The following is a 26,952-nucleotide window of genomic DNA, read 5'->3' on the forward strand; positions in this document are numbered from 1 at the left end:
ACAGCCGCCTGGGGGAACAAACAAGGAACCAGTGAGGTGCTGACATTCCCTACTTAACTTGCTGACAGGACACCCAGCCCTCGTTTTTCACTGTGGACATGCCCCCTCCAATCGGGCCTTGGCTCCAGGTCTTCTCCCACAGCAGACCCATGCAAACCTTGCTAACACTGCAAGTCCATTCCCCTCCCCAGCCCCCCCACGCTTCCATGGATCCACCCCCTCCAATCCTCTCTTGGATGGAGCTTATGTAAAGCAGTGCCACAAGCCTGGAAGTTTGCAAGCAGCCCCAAGAAGGGCCAGTGCCACCCCAAAGTGACTTTTGCCCTGGGGAGAGAGAAACATAACCACACACAACAATCAGACTGTGGTCCCAGCAGTGGGCTGTGGGCAGACAGGGGGTCTGACTGCAGGCCTTGCCCATCAAGGAAGGCTTCTCAGGGGACAAAACAGGGAAAGTGCCCTGTAGTTCAGTGCTAGTGTATCCCTGGGAGATGCCTGGTCTGACTCAAATCAAGCCCAAGGTGGCCCCAGACTGGCCCACCAGCAACACAGGGACCAAACCCTGCCCACCACAGGCAAAGAGCGCCATTGTGGATGGCTGAACTGAAGGAAAAAGCAGCTCAACCACAAGAGCAGGGTGCACACAACAAACATACGAGAAACCCTGAAGCGCTAAATTCTGGTAAATAGGGGACACTGCACTGCAGGCACTACAGGGTTGCTTCTTCATAAGGCCACTAGTTTTAAGAGCAGGGGATGTGGTTAACTTTCCTAACACATAGAAACAGGTGCAGAGAGTTAGACAAAATGAGGAGACAGAGGAATATGTCCCAAATGGAGGAACAAGACAAAATCACAGCAAGAGACCTAAGTGAAATGGGGATTGCGTAGTATGTCTGACAGAGAATTGAAAGTAATGGTCATAAAGATACGATGAGATGCGAGAAAAGTTTGGAGGACCTCAGTGAGACCCTGAACAAAGAGATACAAATCATAAAAAAGAAACAATCAGGGATGCAGAACCCAATAACTGAAATTAAAAATGCACCAGATACAAAGAATAGTAGACTAGATGAAGCAGATCGTATCAGCAACCTGGGGGGCAGGGTAATGGAAAGCAACCAAGCTGGACAGTTGAGAGGAAACAAAACACAAAATGAAAACAGACTTTGGGACCTCAGTGACACCATCAGGCGTAATAACGTTCACATTATAGGGGCTCCAGAAGGAAAAGAGAGAGAAAAGGGGTCAGAAAATTAATTTGAAAAAATAATAGCTGAAAAAAAAATCCCAAATCTAGGGAAGGAAAGAGAAATCCAGATCCAGGAGGCACAGACGGCCCCCCAAAAAATCAACCTAAAGTGGTCAACACCAACACATAATACTTAAAATGGTAAAAAGCAGTGGTAATGAGATAATTTTAAAAGCAGCAAGAGGAAAGAAAATTCCATACAAGGTAAACCCCATAAAGCTATCAGTGGATTTTTCAACAGAAGCTTTGGAGGCCAGAAGGGAGTGGCATGATATATTCAAAGTGGCGAAACTAAAAAATCTGCAGCCAAGAATATTCTATCCAGGAAGGCTATCACTCAGAATATAAGGACAGATAAAGAGTTTCCCAGACAAACAAAAGCTAAAGGAATCCATGATCACTAAACCATCCCTACAAGAAATGTTAAAGGGGATTCTTTGAGTGGAAAGGAAATACCATAAGCAGAAATAAGAAATGTAGGAAGCATCAAAGCAGTGAAAATAAGTACATCTATAAAAAACAGTCAAAGGGTCTCTCAAAACACACGGATGTAAAGTATGGCAGCATACACCTAAAACGTGGGGTGAGGGGAGAGGAGTAAAGAATGAGTTCAAACTTAAGCAACCATCAACTATTTGCACAAGATATTATATACAAGCTGAACGGTAAAAGAAAAAAAAAAAAACAGTAACAGATAAGCAAAAACTAAAGAGAAAGGAATCCAAGTTTATCAATAAAAAAGCCAACTAACTGTGAAGAAAGAGAGCAAGAAAAGTAAGGAACAGAGAAAAACCACAAAAACCACCATAAATTGGGTAACAGAATGGCAATGATTACCTACCTATCTCTAATTTTAATGTAAATGGACTAACCGCTCTGATCAAAAGACATAGGGTGACAGAAATGTGAAAAAGCAAGACGCATTTATATGTTGCTTGCAAGAGACTCACTACAGACCTAAAGACACATGCAGATTGAAAATGAAGTGATGGAGAAACATTTATCATGCAAGTAGATATGAAAAGAAAGCCAAGGTAGCAATACTTATATTGGGCAAAATAGATTTTAAACAAGAACTGTAAGAGGGGACGAAGAAGCACATTATGTAATCATAAAGGGGACAATGCAACAAGAAGATATAACAATTGTAAATATTTATGCACCTGACATGAGAGCATCCAAATACATAAAGCCGTTCGTAACAAACATAAAGAAGGCAATTCATAATAATACGATAATAGTAGGGGGCTTGAACAGCCCACTGACATCAATGGGTGGATCTCCTAAACAGAAAATCAACAAGAAAGCAATGTCTTTGAATGACACTTTGGACCAGACGGATTTAACACATACATTCAGAACATTCCATCCAGAAATAGCAGAATACACATTTTTGTCCGAGTGCACATGGAACATTCTCCAAAATATATCACATATTAGGCCACAAGACAGTCTCAACAAATTCAAAAGGATCAAAGTCATACCACCATGCACCTTTTCTGACCACAATGCTGTGAAACAGGAAATGAACCACAAGAGAAAAACCTGGAACTGGCACAAATACATGGAAGTTAAATAACATGCTACTAAACAATGAATGGGCTAACAAATAAATAAACGAGGAATTAAAAAAAAAATACATGGAGATAAAAGAAGAAGAAAACACAGAAATCCAAAACCTTTGGGATGCAGCAAAAGCTGTCCTAAGGAGGAAGTTTACAGCAATGCAGTCCTACCTGAAGAAGCAAGAAAAATCTAAAAGTAAACAATCTAACCTTACACCTCCAGGAACTAGAAAAAGAACAAAAAAAATCCAAAACCAATAGAAGGAAGGAAATAATAAAGATTAGAGAAGAGATAAATGAAATAGAAACAAAACAAAACAAAACAAAACAAAACAAAAGAACAGATCAATGAACCTGGGAGTTGGTTCTTTGGAAAATCAACAGAAGTGATCAATCATTAGCCAGACTCATCATAAAAAGAGAGAGGAGTCAAATGAATAAAATCACAAATGAAAGAAGATAAATAACAACTGACATCACAGAGATGCAAAGGATTATAAGAGAATAGTATGAAAAATTATATCCCAACAAACTGGGCAAACTGGAAGAGATGGATAAATACCTAGAAACATGTAACCTCCCAAAACTGAATCGGGAAGAAACAGAAAATTTGAACAGAACAACTAACAGCAATGAAACAGAATCAGTAATGAAACAAAACAAAACTAAACAAAAATATCCCAAGAAACAAAAGTCCAGGACCAGATGACTTCACAGGTGAATTCTACCAAACATTTAAAGAAGGGTTAATACCTAATCTTCTCAAACTATTCCAAAAAAGGAATACAAGAGGAAGGAAATCTTCCAAATTCATTCTAGGAGGCCAGTAGTAGCCTGATACTAAAGCCAGATAAAGACATTACAGAGAGACAGAGAGAGAGAGAGAGACAGAGAGAGAGAGAGAGAGAGAGAGAAGTACAGGCCAATCACTTTGATGAACATAGGTGTGAAAATCCTCAAGAAAATATTATCAAACCAAATCCAACAATACACTTAAAAAATAATTCACCACAATCAAGGGGGTTTAGTCATAGGATACAAGAGTGGTTCAATATTTACAAATCAACCAAAGTGATTTACCACTTTAATAAAAGAAAGGATAAGAACCATATGATCAGAATTGCTTGCAGTAGCCATGGTGGTCATGAGTTCATTACAGTGGGTTTCTGTCACTGCAGTGTCCCCTCTCTCTGGCCACTGTCTCGGCACTCAGCTTGGATTCAGGGGCTTCCTCACCCATGGCTTTCTGAAGACTGCAGCTCAGTGCGACACAGTGGAAACAATGAGAAAAGACTGTTTATCACCAAACCTTCTGGATTCTATGACAGGTGTTATATTTGAGTTTAATGAAATTCTACATTTTTGTTGAGTGGGATTCCAGTAGCAATTGGCATAACTCTGGTGAATATATTCATTGGTGAAGCTTGAGTTAGCAGAAATTCCAGAAGGCCAAATCCTGGAACACTGGGAATGTTTCAAGCATCCTATATCAAGATGGATTTCCAGAACTTTCTTCGATGGCCCTGAAAAGAATTATGAAAAGACAATGGCTATTCTTCAAATTGAAGCTGAAAAGTCTGATTTATGGTTAAAGTAACTGGAAGTACCAAGGTTAGTTAATGCATCCCAGAGGCGATGGTCCCTTGTATCAGTATCCTTCCATTGATAAGGCGCTGATTGATCATTCTCCAAAAGCAACTCCCAACATCGAATCTCTTATTTATCTAAATACAAAGTATATTCTCTTTAGGGGAAAATTAATTAAAAATATATTCTATATTTTTGCTCATGCGATGAATAAAAGGCCTTCTATTGCTCTATTACTCAGCATTGGTTCAGATTAAGGTTTTAGTGTGGGATTTCATTTTTTTCAGCTTTATTGTATTGGGGCATAGTGGACAATATTGTAAGATATTTAAAGTGTACATTATGATGATTTGGTACCCATTGTGAAGGGCAGATTAAAACTTTTTATTTGTGGGTTTTGGCTTCCTCCTATAAGAAGGTATATAGGTAAATATAGAAACTTGAACAACTAGGAATTTGTGAACTCCCAAAGGTGTAACTTTGAAAGTTTAATGTTTTATTTGACTCATAATTGGAAGTTAGAGAAGTCCAATTATGTTAAATACCAAGAAATATAGTAGTTTACACAAATGTCTGTATTGTAGATATCTAGATTACTCACAGGTAATTCATAATTTTAAATTACATAAATATTGAACTAACTATATAAACCATTAACCCCTGAATAAACAATTTTTCAGTGACAATAAAAGAACCATGTCATCATTTAGAAAGATGCAGAGAAAGCATTTACAAATTATAAGATCCATTTATGGTAAAAACCTTCAACAAAGTTGGTTCAGAGGAAACATACCTCAACATAATAAAAGCCATATACGAAAATCCCACAGTGAACATCATACTCAATGTGGAAAAACTGAAAGCTTTCCCCTCCTAGTGTCAGCAACAAGACAAGGATGTCCACTCTCACCACTTTTATTCAACATAGTACCAGAAGTCCTAGGCGCAGCCATCAGACAAGAAAAAGGAATACAAGGCATCCAAATTGGTACAAAAGAAGTAAAACGTTCACTATTGGCAGAATAACATGATACCATATATAGAAAACCCTAAAGACTCTATCCCAAAAACTACTAGTAATGATAAATGAATTCAGTAAGGTCTCAGGATACAAAATCAACGTACAGAAAGCTGTTGCATGTCTACACACTAATAATGAAGCAGCAGAAAGAGAAATTAAGAAAACAATCCCATTTACAATGGCATCAAAAATAATAAAATGCCTAGGAATAAACGTAACCAAGGATATAAAAGACCTGTACTCTGAAAACTATAAAACATTGATGAGAGAAATTGAAGACGGCACAAATGGAAAGACATCCCATGCTCATGGATAGGAAGAACAAACACTGTTAAAATGTCCATGCTATCCTGAACAGTCTACAGATTTAATGGAATCGCTGTCAAAAAATACCAACAGCATTTTTCACAGAACTCGAACAAGCAATCCTGAAATTTGTATGGAACCATAAGAGACACCGAACAGCCAAAGCAATATTGAAAAGGAAAACAAAGCTGGAGGTATCAAAATTCCAGACTTCAACTTATATCACAAAGCTATAGTACTCAAAACAGTATGGCACTGGCACAAAAATGGACACACAGATCAGTGGCACAGAATAGAGATCCCAGAAATAAGCCCATGACTATTTGGTCAATTGACCTTTGACAAAGGAGGCAAGAATATCCAGTGGGAAATAGACAGTCTCTTCAACAAATGATGTTGGGAAAGCTGGGCAGGTACATGCAAAAGAATAAAACCGGACCACAATCCTACACCACACACAAAAATGAACTTAAAATAGATTAAGGAACTAAATGTGAGACCTGAAAATATAAAACATCTTAGAAAGGAGCACAGGCAGTAATTTCTCTGACACCGACTGTAACAACTCCTTTTTTTCTTTTTTGGATATGACTCTTGAGGCAAGAGAAACACAAGCAAAAATAAACTATTGGGACTACATTGAAACAACAAGTTTCTACGCAGCAAAGGAAAAAATCGAAACTAAAGGGCAAACCACTCAATGGGAGAAGATATTTCCAAACGATATATCTGATAAAGTCTTAGCATCCACAACCGACACATGAAAAAATGCACAACATGACTCATCATCAGGGATACACACACACACACACACACACACACACACACACACACACAATGGAGTATTACTCGGCAATCAAAAAGAATGAAATCTTGTCATTTGCAACTACGTGGATGGAACTAGAGGGTATTATGCTAAGCAAAATTAGTCAGAGAAAGACAAATATCATATGACTTCACACATATGAGGAATTTAAGATACAAGACAGATGGATATAACGGAAGGGAGGGAAAAACAACATAAAAACAGGGAGGGGGACAAAACATAAGAGACTCTTAAGTATGGAGAACAAACAGAGGGTTACTGGAGGGGTTGTGAGAGGGGTTATGAGCTAAATGGGTAAGGGTCATTAAGGTATCTACTCCTGAAATCATTGATGCACTGTGTGCTAACTAACTTGGATGTAAATTTTAAAAGTGAATTAAATAATAAAAGGGCTTAGCATCCAAAATTTATGAAGAATGCATACAAATCAACACCCGAAAGACAAATCATCCAATTAAAAAATGGGCAGAAGACATGAACAGACATTTCTCCAAAGAAGACATCCAGATGGCCAAAAGACACATGAAAAGATGCTCAACATCACTCATCATCAGGGAAATGCAACTCAAAACCACAGTGAGATATCACCTCACACCTGTCAGAATGACCCCAATCAAAAACACAAGAAACTACAAATGTTGGAGAGGATTTGCAGAAAAGGGAACCCCCCTTGCACTGTTGATGGGACTGCAAGCTGGCTCAGTCACTCTGGAAAACAGTATGGAGCTTCCTCAAGAAGTTAAAATGTAACTACTCTACGATCCAGTAATTTCACTGCTGGGTATTTACCCAAAGAATACAAAAACACCAATTCGAGAAGGTACATGCACCTCTCTGTTTATTGTGGTATTATTTACCATAGACAAATTATGGAGGCAGCCCAAGTTCCATCGATTGATTCATGGATAAAAAGTAGTATATATGTACAATGGAATATCGCTCAGCCATAAAAAAAAAAATCTTGTCATTTGTAGCAACATGGATGGAGCTAGAGAGTATAATGCCAAGCGAAATAAGTCAGTCAGACAAAGACAGGTACCATACGATTTCACTCCTATGTGGAATTTGAGAAACAAAACAAATGAGCAAAGGAAAAGAGAGAGAGAGAGACCACAAAACACTATGAAACAGACTCTTTAACTACAGAGAACTGATAGTACCAGAGAGGAGGTGGGTGATGTAGGTGAAGGGGATTAAGAGAAGACTTATCATGATAGGCACTAAGTAATGTATAGAATTGTTGAATCAGTATATTGTACACCTGAAACTAATAGAACACTGCATGTTAACTGTACTGGATTTAAAAGTAAGACAAGAGAGGGCTGCCTGGGTGGCTCAGCCAGTTAAGGATCCGACTTCAGCTCAGGTTATGATCTTGCAGTCCATGAGTTACAGCCCCACACTGGGCTCTCTGCTGTCAGCACCCAGCCCGCTTTGGATTTTCTGCCCCCCTCCCTTTCTGCCCCTCCCCCACTCGTTCTCTCTCTCTCTCTCTCTCAAAATAAATAAATAAACTTTAAGAAGAGAGAATGTTAGCATACTATTGTTTGTAATAGAAAATGTGGTAAAAAAACTATATTTACATCACTAGTATTGGAGAAATAAATGTTGGGCCATTCATATGATGCCACAACTGGTCTTTATTTAAAAAATAAGTGAAATTTTGTTGTAAAGTAATTGAAAATATTGTCATTGAAATGTGTTTACATAGAAAGATGGTAAAAAAGTGTGCTAAAACAGGTTACAATGATCATAAAGGACACAGATCCATTTTTTGCTTATATAGGCATATACCTATTTATCCAGAGGTCTCAAAGCATAAAATCAAAGTGATCTTGTTGTTCCAGTAGCCTAGAGCTTTTATTCAGCATGGAAAGAGGCTGCACTTTCTGTCTGGACACCTCACACAGGCACCCTTGAGAATGTCCCTGTACCCTTGGGAATGCCCCCTTTCTACTCAGATGTCCTGAAAGCTGTCTGGTGGGTTTTCACCACAGCCCCTCCCTCCCACCTTCCTGCTCAGCCATGCTCAAACTGCAGCTCAGGCTCCTGTCACGAGGTGGCACCAACATACTTCCACCATCAATTTCTCTACAAGAGGTTTGTTTATTCAAGGAGCAAAAACCAAAAACCAACGAACCAACCAAACAAACAAAAACACCTTCCCTTAAGATCTAGCATGTGAACCAATTGTATACAATTATTTAAATAATTTAAATTCTGTCTGATAGAACTGATGGGTTAGATAGGTAGATAGATAGATATAGGTATAGGTATAGGTGTAGATATATGTATAGATTATATCTATATACAGGACATTCTTAGAATGATACACAGGCGATAGTGTTGCACCATGGTAGTAGGAGGTAGGGCAGGTGGGCTTAGGGCAGGGCAGAACAGGACAGGTAGGAGGTGCCTGAGAGAGAATGGGGCACTGGACTGAGACTGGGAAGCCTGTATGGGTGTGGGGTGGTGGAGGGCGAAAATTTGTCTCTGGGAGGGACATGCTACAGTGTGGACATGGTCAACCTGCACTGAAGAGGGAAAAAAATACATCACTAAATGCGATATAGGTTTGGGGCCAACAGCAAATGGAACTGCTTTAATAGACATATGAATTTTCCAAACATAATCTTAGTAAAACAAATGATTCCAAGACTTTTCTTATTCTTTGCTTGGTTTATTTGAAAAAGAAAATGGAGATGGATGCCACTTGATAGCCAGAGCCAGAATTGCAGCTCTGAGGCACAGACCAGCAGGCTCATCAAGGAAGAAGGAAAGATGGAATTTGTGATCTTGGTTGAATGGTTTCAGCCAGAGTTTTGGGGAATTTTTCACTTCATGGCAGTAATTCCTTGGTGTCCATCATTTTCTGGGATATCTAAATCTGAGTTCAGAATCCACCCCTTGTATGAACTGAATCTAGAGCTACACTTGAGATGGGGTGGTTGAGCCAGAGGAAACACACACACACACATACACACAGAATCAATTCAATTTTGAAATCTACTTGGTTCTCCTATAAAATTGAATATAATGAGTGTTTATGAAATGAAGAATGAAGAATGTACATGTACATGAACATACATGTGCATTATTACCATCATTGTTAAAAGGGGCTTTTGGATGAATACCCACGGTGCCACAATATCAGGGGAGTGTGAAATGCTCATTTATCAAGGCTTAGAAACCCATCTTCTAAAAGCAAGCCTGCTCTGTGTCCTCAAGAGAGGGTGAAGGATGGAACCTCATTCCCATCCTGCCATTTAACTGGAGAGGTGAATTTGGTTTTGTGAGCATGAGCTTTGCCATCTGTGAAATGGGACTCAGGATACTTTTGCCACACAAGTGTCCCAAGGCAAAAATGAGAAAACCTACTCAGAGTATATGGCATGTAGTGGGACTTCAAGGGCCCTTTAAAAGTTGAGACGCAGCAGTAGGGGCTGGCTGAGCTTCAGGGCTAAGGCAGGCATAGTGAAAAGGTATTTCTCACTGTTTCTCCTAATGAAAATATAGATATCCTTATGAAGGAAGCATATATTTCTCTTATACACCTTGTTTTTAAAATCTTGTAGACAGAAGGATCCCTAGTTTCTTGGGTGAATCAGAAGCTTATAAGCAATGCTCAACATCATGCTTCTGAGCAGACCCTAATCCAGTTCCCCACCCTGGGCAGACAGGGCTGCTTATTTGTTTACTTTTTGTTTGCTTTTTTTTATTGAAGTGCAGGTGACACAGAATATTATATTAGTTTTAGGTGTACAAAGTGTGTTTCAACAATTATATACATTGCAAAACGCTCACTACTATTAGCGTAGACACTCTTTGTCACCATACAAAGTTATTAAAATATTATTGACTATATTGTCTGTGGTGTACTTTTCATCCCCACGACTTATTTATCTTATAACTTCCGTTTTGTATCTCTTAATCCCCTCCATCTATTTCACCCATCCCCCCCCCATCTCCTACCATCTGGCAACCACGTTTGTTCTCTGTATTTATGAGCTTGTTTCTGTTATGTTTTGTTTGTTCATTTGTTTTGTTTATTAGATTCCAAATATAAGTGAAATCATATGGTATTTGCCTGTTTGTCTGATTGTTTTACTGAGCATAATGCCCTCTAAGTCCATCCATGTTATTGTGAGTGGCAAGATTTCATTCTTTTTATGGCTGGGTAATATTCCACTGTGGTGTGTGTGTGTGTGTGTGTGTGTGTGTGTGTGTGTGTGTGTATCACATATTCTTTATCCATTTGCCTATTGATAGACACTTGGGTTGCTTCCATATCTTGTCTATTACAATTAATGATGCAATAAGACAGCTCTGTTTTATTTTTCTTTTTCAAAATTCTATTTAAATTCTACTTAGTTAACATATAACGTAATATTGGTTTCAGGAGTAGAATTTAGTGATTCATCACTTACATATAACATTCAGTGCTCAACACAACAAGTGACCTCCTTAATACCCAATCATCCATTTAGTCCATCCCTGGCCTACCTCCCCTCCAGCAACCCTTGGTTTGTTATCTACAGTTAAGTGTCTCTGACGGTTTGCTTCCTTCTCTTTTTTTGCCCTTTCCCTATGTTCACCTGTTCTAGTTCTTAAATTCCACATATGGTTAAAAGGACGGGCCTGTTTTTCACTCACCTCAGTGACCTCAGTGATAGAGCACATCATGGCAGCAAGGTGTGGTACTTGCCTAACTGCTGCTCTTGGACTGCTCCATAGGTTAATACATTTACAGGAATATTCTAGCTAGTCCTGGAGTCACCATTGCAGGAGCCTTCAGACCATGCGTTATCAAGCCATATCACACCAGAATTTCAGCCAACTGCTGCCTCTCTGAGATGCAGAAAACCAAGATTTACTAGCATTTCTTTGACATACAATTGTCAGTTCTTTCATTCACTAATAACTAAATATATACTGGCTTAAAACCCATACTGTCCATTGAAAGTGTTCCATTAATTATGTAGTGTAAATAAGAGGATAAGGAGGAAAATGAATATACTGGAAAATTCAACGGTTAAATCTGAGATGAAATAACTCTTAAACATTAACTTTTAAATTTGTTCAAACTTCAGGGCATCAACTATTTTTTTTAACTCCCTTTGGGAATGCAAGCTGGCGTAGCCACTCTGGAAAACAGTATGGAGGTTCCCCTCAAAAAAACTAAAAATAGGACTACCCTACGACCCAGCAATTGCACTACTAGGCATCTATCCAAGGGATACAGGTGTGCTGTTTCGAAGGGACACATGCACCCCCATGTTTATAGCAGCACTATCAACAATAGCCAAAGTATGGAAAGAGCCCCAATGTCCATCGATGGATGAATGGATCAAGAAGATGTGGTATCTATATACGATGGAGTATTACTCAGCAATCAAAAAGAATGAAATCTTGCCATGTGCAACTACGTGGATAGAACTGGAGGGTATTATGCTAAGTGAAACTAGTCAGTCAGAGAAAGACAAAAATCATATGACTTCACTCATATGAGGACTTTAAGAGACAAAACAGATGAACATAAGGGAAGGGAAACAAAAATAATATCAAAACAGGGAGGGGGACAAAACAGAAGAGACTCATAAATATGGAGAACAAACTGAGGGTTACGGGAGGGGTTGGGGGGGTGGGCTAAATGGGTAAGGGGCACTAAGGAATCTACTCCTAAAATCATTGTAGCACTATATGCTAACCAATTTGGATGTAAATTAAAAAGAATAAAAAATAAAACAAGTTAAAAAAACATAAAAAGAAAGAAAAAAATTCCCTTCTCTGACCCCTAATTCCCATGCAGGCATAAGCCTCTCACTCTGTCTCTCCGTCTTTCTTTCCCCCCCCCCCCCTTCCCCTTCAAAATCAAAGTTCCAGAGATTTTGACCTTCACTTCCCACCAAATCTTTTGCTCACTGCTTCTGTCTCCATGATTGCAATGATGCATTCTCACCAAGGTCACAAGCCACTTTATTCTCACTAGGTTCAGATATTGTCTAAGGATTATTCACAGTGATATATGGGATATGTTGTAGTGAGTGTGTTAATTGCCTAGGATGCCATAACAAGTCTCCACAAATTCTGTCGTTTGAAATATCAAAAATGTATTCTTTCATAGTTCTGAATGTCAGAAGCCCAAAATCAAGGTGTCAGACAGGGCCATGCTTCCTCTGAAGGCTCTAGGGCAAAATTCATTCTTGACTCTTCCAGTCTCTGGTGGTTCCTGGTCTTCTGTGGTTTGTGGCAGCATAACTCTAAACTCTGCCCCATCTTCACATGGCCTTCTTCCTTTTGTGTGATGCCCCCCTTTGTTTCTCTTATAAGGACAACACTCATTAGATTTAGGGACTACCCTAGATCTCAAGGTCCTTAACTATATGTGCATAGACCTTGTTTCCAAATAAGGTTCCATCACAAGTTCAGAGGTTGAGGTTTGGACATATCTTGTTCAGGACATAAATTAATCCATTACCATGACATTTAGGTTAGAAAACTAATACGAGATCTTACTTTTCCTATATAAATATACAACCATATGCATACATGAACAAACATAAAATACCTGCATAAGCAAGAATGTAATGCATTCTTGAAGAATATAATGCAGATTAAAACATTCAGGGGTTGTCTTTTGGTTGTATGTTTTGGGGTAATGCTTTTCTCCCTCTCTTCTATATTATCTACTTTACCTAAGATAAATATATATTGCTTTTTTTTTAATTTTTAATTTTTTTTTATTTTTTTGAATATATGCTAATTATTGCCAAATTAGTTTCCATACAACACCCAGTGCTCATCCCAAAAGATGCCCTCTTCAATGCCCATCACCTGCCCTCCCCTCCTTCCCACCCCCCATCAACCCTCAGTTTGTTCTCAGTTTTTAAGAGTCTCTTATGCTTTGGCTCTCTCTCCCACTCTAACTTCTTTTTTTTCTTCCTTCCCCTCCCCCATGGGTTACTGTTAAGTTTCTCAGGATCCACATAAAAGTGAAAACATATGATATTTGTCTTTCTCTGTATGGCTTATTTCACTTAGCATCACACTCTCCAGTTCCATCCACGTTGCTACAAAGGGCCACATTTCATTTCATTATTTCTCATTGCCACATAGTACTCCATTGTGTATATAAACCACAATTTCTTTATCCATTCATCAGTTGAAGGACATTTAGGCTTTTCCCACAATTTGGCTATTGTTGAGAGTGCTGCTATAAACATTGGGGTACAAGTGCCCCTATGCATCAGTACTCCTGTATCCCTTGGATAAATTCCTAGCAGTGCTATTGCTGGGTCATAGGGTAGGTCTATTTTTAATTTTCTGAGGAACCTCCACACTGTTTTCCAGAGTGGCTGCACCAGTTTGCATTTCCACCAACAGTGCCAACACATTGGACAACCTGGAAGAAATGGACAAATTCCTAAACACCCACACACTTCCAAAACTCAATCAGGAGGAAATAGAAAGCTTGAACGGACCCATAACCAGCGAAGAAATTGAATCGGTCATCAAAAATCTCCCAACAAATAAGAGTCCAGGACCAGATGGCTTCCCAGGGGAGTTCTATCAGACATTTCAAGCAGAGGTAATACCTATCCTTCTCAACCTATTCCAAAAAATAGAAAGGGAAGGAAAACTTCCAGACTCATTCTAGGAAGCCAGTATTCCTTTGATTCCTAAACCAGACAGAGACCCAGTAATAAAAGAGAACTACAGGCCAATATTCCTGATGAATATGGATGCAAAAATTCTCAATAGGATACTAGCAAATCGAATTCAACAGCGTGTAAAAAGAATTATTCACCATGATCAAGTGGGGCTCATTCCTGGGCTGCAGGGCTGGTTCAACATTCGCAAATCTATCAACGTCCTACATCACATTAATAAAAGAAAAGAGAAGAACCATATATCCTGTCAATCGATGCAGAAAAGGCATTTGACAAAATTCAGCATCCTTTCTTAATAAAAACCCTCGAGAAAGTCGGGATAGAAGGACCATACTTAAACATCATCAAAGCCATGTATGAAAAGCCCACAGCCAACATCATCCTCAATGGGGAAAAACTGAGAGATTTTTCCCTGAGATCAGGAACATGACAGGGATGCCCACTCTCACCGCTGTTGTTCCACATAGTGCTGGACGTGCTAGCATCAGCAATCAGACAACAAAAGGAAATCAAAAGCATCCAAATTGGCAAAGATGAAGTCAAGCTTTCACTTTTTGCAGATGACATGATACTATACATGGAAAATCTGATAGACTCCACCAAAAGTCTGCTAGAACTGATACATGAATTCAGCAAAGTTGCAGGATACAAAATCAATGTACAGAAATCAGTTGCATTCTTATACACTAATAGTGAAGCAACAGAAAGACAAATAAAGAAACTGATCTCATTCACAATTGCACCAAGAAGCATAAAATACCTAGGAATAAATCTAACCAAATATGTAAACGATCTGTATGCTGAAAACTATAGAAAGCTTATGAAGGAAATTGAAGAAGATATAAAGCAATGGAAAAAACATTCCGTGCTCACGGATTGGAAGAATAAATATTGTCAAAATGTCAATACTACCCACAGCTATCTACACATTCCATGCAACCCGAATCAAAATTGCACCAGCAATCTTCTCGAAACTAGAACAAGCAATCCTAAAATTCATATGGAACCACAAAAGGCCCTGAATAGCCAAAGTAATTTTGAAGAAGAAGACCAAAGCATTAGGCATCACAATCCGAGACTTTAGCCTCTACTACAAAGCTGTCATCATCAAGACAGCATGGTATTGGCACACAAGCAGACACATAGTCCAATGGAATAGAATAGAAACCCCAGAACTAGACCCAGAAACGTATGGTCAACTAATCTTTGACAAAGCAGGAAAAAACATCCAATGGAAAAAAGACAGTCTCTTTAACAAATGGTGCTGGGAGAACTGGACAGCAACATGCAGAAGATTGAAACTAGACCACTTTCTCACACCATTCACAAAAATAAACTCAAAATGGATAAAGGACCTGAATGTGAGACAGGATACCATCAAAACCCTAGAGGAGAAAGCAGGAAAAGACCACTCTGACCTCAGCCGTATCAATTTCTTACTCGACACATCCCCAAAGGCAAGGGAATTAAAAGCAAAAGTGAATTACTGGGACCTTATGAAGATCAAAAGCTTCTGCACAGCAAAGGAAACAACCAACAAAACTAAAAGGCAGCCGACGGAATGGGAAAACATATTTGCAAATGACATATCGGACAAAGGGCTAGTATCCAAAATCTATAAAGAGCTCACCAAACTCAACACCTGAAAAACAAATAACCCAGTTAGCAAATGGGCAGAAAACATGAATAGACACTTCTCTAAGGAAGACATCCGGATGGCCAACAGGCACATGAAAAGATGCTCAACGTCACTCCTCATGAGGGAAATACAAATCATAACCACACTCAGATATCACCTCACGCCAGTCAGAGTGACCAAAATGAACAAATCAGGAGACTATAGATGCTGGAGAGGATGTGGAGAAACGGGAACCCTCTTGCACTGTTGGTGGGAATGCAAATTGGTGCAGCCACTCTGGAAAGCAGTGTGGAGGTTCCTCAGAAAATTAAAAATAGACCTACCCCATGACCCAGCAATAGCACTGCTAAGAATTTACCCAAGGGATACAGAAGTGGTGATGCATAGGGGCACTTGTACCCCAATGTTTATAGCAGCACTCTCAACAATAGCCAAATTGTGGGAAAAGCCTAAATGTCCATCAACTGATGAATGGATAAAGAAATTGTGGTTTAGATACACAATGGAGTAATATGTGGCAATGAGAAAGAATGAAATATGGCCCTTTGTAGCAAGGTGGATGGAACTGGACAGTGTGATGCTAAGTGAAATAAGCCATACAGAGAAAGACAGATACCATATGTTTTCACTCTTATGTGGATCCTGAGAAACTTAACAGAAACCCATGGGGGAGGGGAAGGAAGAAAATAAAAAAGAGGTTAGAGTGGGAGAGAGCCAAAGCATAGGAGACTCTGAAAAACTGAGAACAAACTGAGGGTTGATGGGGTGTGGGAGGGAGGGGAGGGTGGGTGATGGGTATTGCGGAGGGCACCTTTTGGGATGAGCACTGGGTGTTGTATGGAAACCAGTTTGACAATAAATTTCAGGTATTGAAAAAAAAGAAACTACAGTTTAAGAAAATAATAATAAATGACAGGGAAGAAAGTGTATTCTTAGACCATCCACAGGAAAGCCTTTAGAATGGGAACGTGCTTATGGGACAGGAAAGAAGACAAGATGTGAAGGAAGCCCTTTCCTCAATATAACAAGATAATTTCCCTCCATATTGCAAACCACAGCGATTATTGTCAATATTTTAAATTCCTGCCTATTCAACTGTGGGAAAATGTTGTAATTCAGTTTTTTCTTTCTTTTCTTTTCTTGTTTTTTTTTTCTTTCTTTTTGTTCTGTCTTGATAAACAGTAAGGTTGAGGGCCTTATCAGATGAGAAGCAATAGTGTACACTGGAGAGATATGGGGCTCAGCAGCCACACAGAATCTGTTCAAATCTGTCTTGTGGCTTGCTAGCTCTGCCTTCACTGTGCCTCAGTTTCCTGGTGTTTAAAATCAGGCAACAATAGCTCTTCCTCATTGGCTCTGCTGAGGATGAAATGAGTAAGTTTAGCCTTAGCACATACAACAGGGTGGTGCACAGCAATATTAACTATTCTTATGATTATCATCATGCCAGAATGCACCATTAGTGTTTCTACTTGTGAGTAACCACCTTGGATATTTAGCAGGGGCGATTTCTAGGCAAAGTGTTGAAGTGTGGGCTGGTTTCCCCTTACTACTGATAATAAAATGTGAGAGGAGAGATAAATCCAATGAACTAGCAAGCAAAAAAGAAATGGACCTTGAAGGTATGGAACATTCTGAGCCTACGTATATTATAAAAAAGTGAGAAAGCTTGTTCAGGAGAAAACACCAACGATATGGCTGGGAAATCACTCCAGGAAGAGATTACCTCTGGATTTAATCAGCCATCTCAGCTGAATTCAGAAATAGAGATGGGATTCTACCAGCAGAGACACTGCCACCTGGGATTGAAATGGACAGAAAAAAAAGGGGGGATAGGAGGAAAAAAGGCTGTGGGAATTGTGGGGACTTTGGGGGAGGGAGCGGAGTGCAGTTATTTGGTTGCAAACATGTTCTATCCTTCAGGAAAAGGGAAGAATCACCCTCCAAAGACTATTCCAAGACATCAGTGCTTCTACCTCCTCCCACTACAAGTCAACGGGGCAAGTCTGTGGGTTTATCCTGGGTTTCACTGGTGGGGCCACCTCCTCAGTTTCAGTGGCCAGTGCCTCAGGGACCACACTGCCTTGTAGGGCTATTTTATGCGGGTGGGGATGCTGTCCAGGCCCTTAGAGTGAAACTGCTGTCCCAGTGAGTCTTGAGAGATCATCCAGCGTAAGAGCATTATTACTGAGCTCAAAGAATAATGGAATTTGCCTTGCTGTATATTTGACTTGTTTGGAATCTGTTTATCCCTGTTTTCCTTCTGATATCTCTTTTCTTCTAATGAGAGTGTCTTTTCTATGCCTGTCCCCCTCATTTTGTATTTTGGAAGCACACAGCTTGTCTGGTTTCACAGGTTCACAGCTGGGGAGGAATTATGGCTCAGGTTGAATCATACCTCCAAGTCATCCATATGCCATTTAGATGATATTTACATGAGGCTTTACACTTGGAATTCATGCTGGAGTGAGTTAAGACTCTTGGCGCTGTTGAGATGGCAGTGGATGTATTTTTGCATGCGAGAACATGCATTTTGGGGGCTCAGAGGGCAGAACATTACGGAATTAATTTTATGCTCACATCCACATACTAAAGTCCTGATCCCCAACGTGGTTCTCTTTGGATATAGGGACTTTAAGGAGGTAGTTGAGGTTAAATGTGGTCATAAGGATGGGACCCTAGTCCTATAGGACTGGTGTCCTCATAAGAAGAGGAAGAAAAACTAGAACTGGTTCTCTCCCTGAACAGACGCAGAGAGGAAGGGCTATGTAAGGACCCAGTGAGAATGTGGCTATTTGCAAACCAGGGAGACAGGTCTCACCAGAAATCAACCTTGCCAGAACCTTGATCTTCGACTTCTAGCCTCCAAAACTTCAACAAGTCAATTTGTGCTGTCTAAGCCATCCAGTCTGGTAATTTGTTAAGACTAACACAGATGGGAAGGAAACAAACACTGGCATTGACAATGGGTCAAACACGGTTTTGGGATCTTGATAAAGGGTTCACCTTGATTTCTTTACAAAGCTCTCTCTCTCTTGCACACTCCCTCTTACACACACACACACACACACACACACACACACACACACACAGTTAAATAAATTAGCAAGATGGGGGATAAGGGTGCCTACCGTGTGTGTGTTGTGAATGTGTGTGTGTGTGTGTGAGTGTGCAGTGAAAGTGTGAACAACAATACTGTATTTTGTTTAAATATGTTCTTATATGGCATAAAAGGATAAAGCGATGTGTTAACATGACAATTATTTCACTCTGCATAGTGATTATCTCTAGAGGAAGATAAAGAAGATGTAATTACAGAGCAACAAAATTTTTCCTTAACCTCAATTAAATTTATAGCTTTCTATGCTTTAGTAGAGCTTGTAAGAGCTACACTTTTTATCATAAATAAAAACCATACTCATCTTAGCAAATGTTTCATACTGAGACAAAGGCAGAGGTTAAACATCTCAGTTCACACCAATCCCATCATCTTTGAAATTCACATTTTGCTATTTTGTTCCATCATTTTTTTTTCTGTGCATACGAATGTAACATGTATATGTTTCATAGAACTATTATCATACCAAATATAGAGGTAAGTATTCTGGGTAGTTTTTTATTTGCTTTTCTTTTTATCTTAGTTTGTACCTTAAGTACCAGCAAGTAGAAGAGTTCTGATTAAATGTCAGGGTATAAGAGATGATCTAACTGTATTTATTAATGAACACTTAGTGAAGTGACAGAGATCCAAACCTTGAGCACTGAATTTGATTGGAAATGCCAAATTCATTATATATTAAATAATGTTGTACATCCTGGTCTGTTCATGAGCTTCCTAAAGTTCTTTTACATTGTACACCAACCACTTTATCCAACAGTGATAAAATAATAGATTCTTGGGAAATTGTAACAGCTGGCAAGGGAATCCCTACCCCTCTTTATTCACCCTTTGGACTGATGGTAGGAATAATAAGAATAAACAATCACAAAAGACATCAGTAGTCATAGAGCAGATAGTAGATTAACAGATAAAACTCTTGGTTAACATCATACGACCAGCAAGTAATGATTCCTGGGGTCAAATCCTGGTCATTTCTGATCCCATATTTGATGCCTCTAACCCCTGTTTGTATATTGAGTGTTCTTCTGTGTTAGGCTGCAGACCAGCACAGGGAAAGGGACTTGCCCAATGTCCTGTGGTCAGTTAATGAGTCTGGCAACTGAGATGCATGTTTGATGACTCCCATCTTCTGTGTAGCTGACCTGTTCCTATTCTATGCTCTTCCATACTATTTCTCCTTCCTGGAGCACAATAAGAAATTGATTCTAGTCAAGCTAGAAAGAAAATGGAGAGATAGGAAAGTACTTGGAAAAAAGGAAATGGTGAGATGGGACCAAAGTTTACTTCTTGCTGCTACATTTCCAGATGTGGTCTTGTTTCAAATCTTCTATCTTGTGGGACAGAAGAGGCGGGGTGAGCTGAGAGTAACATTTATCAAAGTCCTGCTATGCACCAGACATTCTTTGAGAGTTTCTCTGTTTTTTTTTTTTTCTTACAACAAATCTGTGAGGAAGGCACCACTCTTAGTCCCATTTTAGAGATGACCAACCTCACATTTACAGAGCTGTGTAAATTTTCCAGAGTCAAACAGGCCAACCGGCAGCCTCCTGTTTAGGTGATAGATTTCCTGGGCTTAAGACCCAATCGTGGGAAACTCCTTCAAATGGAAACTGGGTTGTGTCATGCCCCCATTGGGCATGAAGATGATGGTGGGCATGAAATCTTGCCCCATGGGCCAATAGGCCTCGGCATGGGGACACATAGAGTGGCTGATTCCTGAGATGTTTAAGCGGACCCAAGGAAGCAGCCCTGACTGTTGACTTTTGGAAAGGGAACCTGAATGGTAAGATATTAACAGGTACAAAAGTATCTTATGCAGGTTTTTTCTTCTTTTTCTGTTCAATCTCATGTAATACTAATAGCTCCATTCAAGAGCAATAATTATCCCTATTACTCAGACAATGGAACTGAAGTTAAAAGAATAAGTAACGTGACCTAAGAAAACACCTTATAAATTAATGCTCCGGGACTCAAAACCTGAAATTGCACAAAAGACTAAGCTTTTTTCCACTCTGTCCTATAAGCTGACATTTGATATACCTCAACGCATTATTAGTCAGTTGTTCTTTTTAAAACAATGTGCGGGATAAAGAAATTGTGGTTTATATACACAATGGAATACTACGTGGCAATGAGAAATAATGAAATATGGCCTTTTGTAGCAACATGAATGGGACTAGAGAGTGTTATGCTAAGTGAAATAAGTCATACAGAGAAAGACAGATACCATATGCTTTCACTCTTATGTGGATCCTAAGAAACTTAACAGAGGTCCATGGGGGAGCAGAAGAAAAAAAAAATGAGAGGTTAGAGAGGGAGAGAGCCAAAGCATAAGAGACTCTTAAAAACTGAGAACAAACTGAGGGTTGATGGGGGGGGGGGAGGGTGGGCGACAGGTATTGAGGAGGGCACCTTTTGGGATGAGCACTGAGTGTTGTATGGAAACAAATTTGGCAATAAATTTCATATTAAAAATAAACAAACAAATAAATAAATAAATAAAAACAATGTGCTGAGGTACTTTCTAAATGCTAAACATCATTATAAAGTGTAGAATGCCATCCGTGTACCAAAAATTAAAAATCAAAAGGCATGTGAAAAGTGATGAGAAATTATTTACAACTTCTATTCAGCTACAGTGTTTATATCCTTGATGTATGAAATACTCAACAGTAGAGATGAGTCAATAATATCAAGGAAGAATGTACATATAAAGAAGTATAAACCTCCAATAAACACTTGGACATATGCCCCCAAACACAAATTAATTAAAATGAAAATGAATCATATTATTATGCAAAACAGAAGTTGTTGAATATTATGAAGAATATGATTGCATTATGCAAAATAATATATATCAACATGAGTGTACAAGAGTGTGTGTGATTGTTAAGAGGTGCATTACACACAGAGGAAAATTCCGGGAAACAGGCACAAATAAATTAACAGAGACTGTCTTTGTGTTATGGGGAGCAGAAAGTGGGAGAGTAGGGTAGGATAGAATAATTTCAGTTTCTAAATAAACATTTATATATTGTTTCATACTCGATAAACAATGAAAGGTATTAGTTGGTAATCTGACAATGGTAAAGAGGTAAAGTTTAGTAAAATGGGAAAATCTGTAAATTGAGTCACAAAATGGTAGTGCAGGAATACATTTATTGACTTAGACATATGTTCATATACTGTTGCAAAAAAAATAACACAGTAAAGGTTTCATTTGAAAATAATTCGATGTGTGCATGCTGGTGAGAGTTAGAGGATATTTTTATTTTAAATTTCAACTTCTGTAGGGTTTAAAATATGAAAATTTTATTGAATAAAAGGTTGGAAATATAGGATGATTTTGAACTGATAATGAATATGATGCTTTTATATTCATTGCTTTGGAAATATATTCCCAGTATAGGTTTTATGGGTAAAGGAGCAGATTAGAACAATTTATTTGATAGCATTTGCATGCATGTATGTATGCACACATGCATGTCAGTGTGCATGTGGGCGTATGTGTGTTTCTATGTCTCAAGCATCTTCACAATAATTGTACCTGCTAACTCATGCAGCTTTCTCTTCAGTTTGCTTAGAAGCAGGACTTCCAGGCCCAGGACTTGAAGATCTCATGATGGACATATATATATATAGAAGGAAGGATAAGTGCCTCTGTGTGGAAAAGTGCAGAACGCTTTGGCTTACACAATGGAATCAGTGTATTTCCCACACTCCCCCCACATGCCCTATGATCATTTGGTGACATCTATGTCCATTTTCTAGGAGTCTTTTTTTTCCCCCCACTGAAAAGGCATAGGTTTTTTTAGAAGCAGAAGCAAAATATTTCCTTCAAAGGAGATTATGAAACAGTAAGTACAGTCTGGTCCTAATTCTCTTTGAAAAAGTCATATGTGTACGAAAAGGTTGAGAGGACAGATACGTAGTAGTTTTGTTTCCTGCTTGCTCCTGCATCTACGTTTCATTATTTTGTTAATTTGTATTGGGTGTTTACTGTCTGCCAGGCACTGTTGTCCATTCCTTGTCTGCATTCCAACCCTCCCTCTCTTGATCTCTAAACTTGCATAACTGGAAATGTTCACAGGGAGCAAGACAGATGTTAGTGCCCACCCCATAGGATAGTGAACTATGATCTCAAGTGGACGCCATTCCAAGCAAGTTTAGTCCAAGCTTGACCTTGACTCTTGGAATCCCAGCATCAAAGCACGAAACGGTACAATTGAGTGGGAGAGAAGTTGCGAGCTTGGGAAACTGAGGCAACTTGTAACCCCAAAATTTGTCTTCTTGCATAGAGCTAACAGACTATTACCTTTTCCTGATAGAATCTCTCTTAATAGAGACAGAAGGACAAGGCAACCATTGTGTAGTTTCAATCTTGGTTCTTCTCCTGGGCTTGAGTTAGAGGTTTTACTTTCTCCATTACCTCTTTGTTATTCAAAGTGGTAGATTTTTGATCTGTCTGCCTTATTCCCAGGAGGGTGGTCTCTCCGATGTAGTCTATGAAAGGGTCCATCTGAGATGACAGGAGGTTTCTGCTACATGTAAGGCCTTCTCTCCCAGTTAAGGGGGCCTGCCTATGCCTGCCTTCTTCTCCTGTTCAGGACTCATTTAACATGTCACTTCCTGAGAAAGAGCTTCACTGAAAACCCCATCCATAATAATCTCCATTCCAGTCATTTTCTACTCAGGTGTTTATTTTCTTCAAAGCACAATTCCTCATATGACATTAATATGCTTATTAATTTCTTTGCCTACTAACTTCCAGTGTTCCCAAACCAGAATGAGAACTCCAGGGAGCCTGCCTGTCACATTCTCTGTGCTGTGTACCCAGCGACATATAAATCACTAGAAAAATATTACTTAAATGAAAGAAGCGTTACTGATCTAACACGCTGGAGCAGATAGGCACTTAAAGTTGAGTAGCAGGAGTAGTTGACAATGAAATTAGACATCAGAGGATTCAAAAAATTTTAAGTTTTTGTTGCAAATCTAACAGCAATGCTTTTCATTTTTAATTTTTTTTAACGTTTATTTGTTTTTGAGACAGAGAGAGATAGAGCATGAATGGGGGAGGGTCAGAGAGAGGGAGACACAGAATCTGAAACAGGCTCCAGGCTCTGAGCTGTCAGCACAGAGCCCAACGCGGGGCTCGAACCCACGAACTGCGAGATCGTGACCTGAGCTGAAGTCGGACGCTTAGCCGACTGAGCCACCCAGGCGTCCCGTATTTTACCAATCACTTAAAGGAGAATTTACGTCAGTCTTTCCAAAACTCTTTCCAAAAATTGAAGAAGAAAGGACGCATCAAAACTCATTTTTTAAAAAAAAATTAGTTTTCTTAAAATTTGCATCAAATTAGTTAGCATGTAGTGCAACAATGATTTCAGGAGTAGATTCCTTAATGCCCCTTACCCGTTTAGCTGACCCCCCCCCCCCACAACCCCTCCAGCAACCCTCTGCTTGTTCTCCATAGTTAAGAGTCTCTTAAGTTTCGTCCCTATCCCTGTTTTTATATTATTTTTGCTTCCCTTCCCTTATGTTCATCTGTTCTCTGTCTTAAAGTCGTCATATGAGTGAAGTCATATGATATTTATCTTTCTCTGACTGACTAATTTCGCTTAGCATTATACCTTCTCATTCCATCCACGTAGTCGCAAGTGACAAGATTTCATTTTTTTGATTGCCGAGTAATACTCCACAGTGTGTGTGTGTGTGTGTGTGTGTGTGTGTGTGTGTGTATACACGCCACATCTTCTTTATCCATTAATCCATACATGGACATTGGGGCTCTTTCCATACTTTGGCTATTGTTGATAGTGCTGCTATAAACATGTGTCCCTTCGAAACAGCATACCTGTATCCCTTGGACAAATGCCTACTAGTGCAATTGCTGGGTCGTAGGGTAGTTCTATTTTTAATTTTTTGAGGAACCTCCTTACTGTTTTCCAGAGGGGCTGCACCAGCTTACATTCCCACCAAAAATGCAAAAGAGATCCTTTTTTCTCCCTATCCTCGCCACCATCTGTTGTTGCCTGAGTTGTTAATGTTAGCCATTCTGACAGGTGTAAGGTGGTATCTCATTGTGGTTTTGATTTGTATTTCCCTGATGATGAGTGATGTTGAGCATTTTTTCATGTGTCGATTGGCCATCTGGGTGTTTTCTTTGGAGAAGTGTCTATTCATGTCTTTTTCCCATTCCTTCATTGGATTATTAGTTTTTTGGGTGTTGAGTTCGATAAGTTCTTTATAGATTTTGGATACTAACCCTTTATCTGTTATGTCGTTTGCAAATATCTTCTCCCATTCCGTCGATTGCCTTTAAGTTTTTCTGATTGTTCCCTATGCCATGCAGCAGTTTATTTATTTATTTTTTTAATCTTGATGAGGTCCCAATAGTTCATTTTTGCTTTTGCTTCCCTTGCCTCGGGGACATGTTAAGTAAGAAGTTGCTGCGGCCAAGATCAAAGAGATTTTTGCCTGCTTTCTCCTCGAGGCTTTTGATGGCTTCCTGTCTTGTATTTAGGTCTTCCATCCATTTTTTTATTATTTTTTTTTAGTTTTTTTAAATTTACATCCAAATGAATTAGCATACAGTGTAACAATGATTTCAGGTGTAGATTCCTTAAGGCCCCTTACCCATTTAGCCCATCCCCCCTCCCACAAACCCTTCAGTAACCCTCTGATTGTTCTCCATAGTTAAGAGTCTCTTATCTTTTCTCCCCCTCCCTGTTTTTATATTATTTTTGTTTCCTTTCCTTTATGTTCATCTGTTTTGGGCCTTTTGTCAATTTTGAGTTTATTTTTGTGTATGATGTAAGAAAGTGGTCCAGGGTCATTTTTCTGCATGTCACTGTCCAGTTTTCCCAACACCACTTGCTGAAGAGACTGTCTTTATTCCACTGGGTATTTTTTCCTGCCTTGTCAAAGATTAGTTGGACATATGTTTGTGGGCCCATTTCTGGGTTCCCTATTCTGTCCCATTGGTCTAAGTGTCTCTTTTTGTGCCAGTACCATACTGTCTTGACGATTACAGCTTTGTAGTATAGCTTGAAGTCCGGGCTTGTGATGCCTCCTGCTTTGGTTTTCGTTTTTGAGATTGCTTTGGCTATTTGGGGTCTTTTCTGGTTCCATACAAATTTTAGGATTATTTGTTCTAGTTCTGTGAAGAAGGCTGGTGTTATTTTGACAGGGATTGCATTGAATATGTCGATTGTTTTGGGTAGTATTTACATTATAACAATATTTTTTTCTTCCCATCCAGGAGCATGGCATCTTTTTCCATTTTTTTTGTGTCTTCTTCAATTTCTTTCATCAGCTTTCTATAGTTTTCAGTGTATTGATTTTTCTCCCCTTTGGTTAGATTTATTCCAGGCTTTTTTTTTTTTTTATGGCTTTTGGTGCAATTGAAAATGGGATCAATTCCTTGATTTCTCTTTCTGTTGCTTCATTGTTGGTGTATAGGAATGCAACCGATTTCTGTGTGTTGATTTTATATCCTGCAACTTTGCTGAATTCATGAATCAGCACTAGTAGTTTTCCAGTGGAATCTTTTGGATTTTCCATATAGCGTATCATGTCATCTGCGAAGAGTGCAAGTTTGACCTCCTCCTGGCCCATTTGGATGCCTTTTATTTCTTTGTGCTGTCTGATTGCAGAGGCTAAGACTTCCAACACTATGTTGAATAACAGTGGCAAGAGTAGACATCCCTGTCTTCTTCTTGACCTTAAGGGGAAAGCTTTCAGTTTTTCCCCATTGAGAATGATATTAGCGTTGGGTCTTTCATATACGGCTTTTATGATCTTGAGGTATGATCCTTCTATCCCTACTTTCTTGAGGGTTTTTATCAAGAAAGAATGCTGTAGTTTGTCAAATGCTTTCTCTGCCTCTACTGAGAGGATCCTATGGTTCTTGTCCTTTCTTTTATTGATGTGATAAATCACGCTAATTGTTTTGTGGAT

General features: G+C 39.1%; 1 protein-coding gene across 1 annotated transcript in view; it reads left to right on the top strand.

Annotated features, from left to right (window-relative positions):
* The first annotated feature begins 3,952 nt into the window (after positions 1-3,952).
* The window catches only part of LOC123594409 (NADH dehydrogenase [ubiquinone] 1 beta subcomplex subunit 5, mitochondrial-like), a 39,230-nt gene continuing 16,230 nt past the window's right edge, over positions 3,953-26,952 (top strand). Inside the window, 3 exon segments of the mRNA XM_045471177.1 lie at positions 3,953-4,090; positions 4,241-4,429; positions 4,431-4,552. Coding sequence (XP_045327133.1) covers positions 3,953-4,090; positions 4,241-4,429; positions 4,431-4,552 — 449 coding nt within the window.

The sequence above is a fragment of the Leopardus geoffroyi genome, chromosome X, assembly GCF_018350155.1.
Source record: "Leopardus geoffroyi isolate Oge1 chromosome X, O.geoffroyi_Oge1_pat1.0, whole genome shotgun sequence".
Lineage (NCBI taxonomy): Eukaryota > Metazoa > Chordata > Mammalia > Carnivora > Felidae > Leopardus > Leopardus geoffroyi.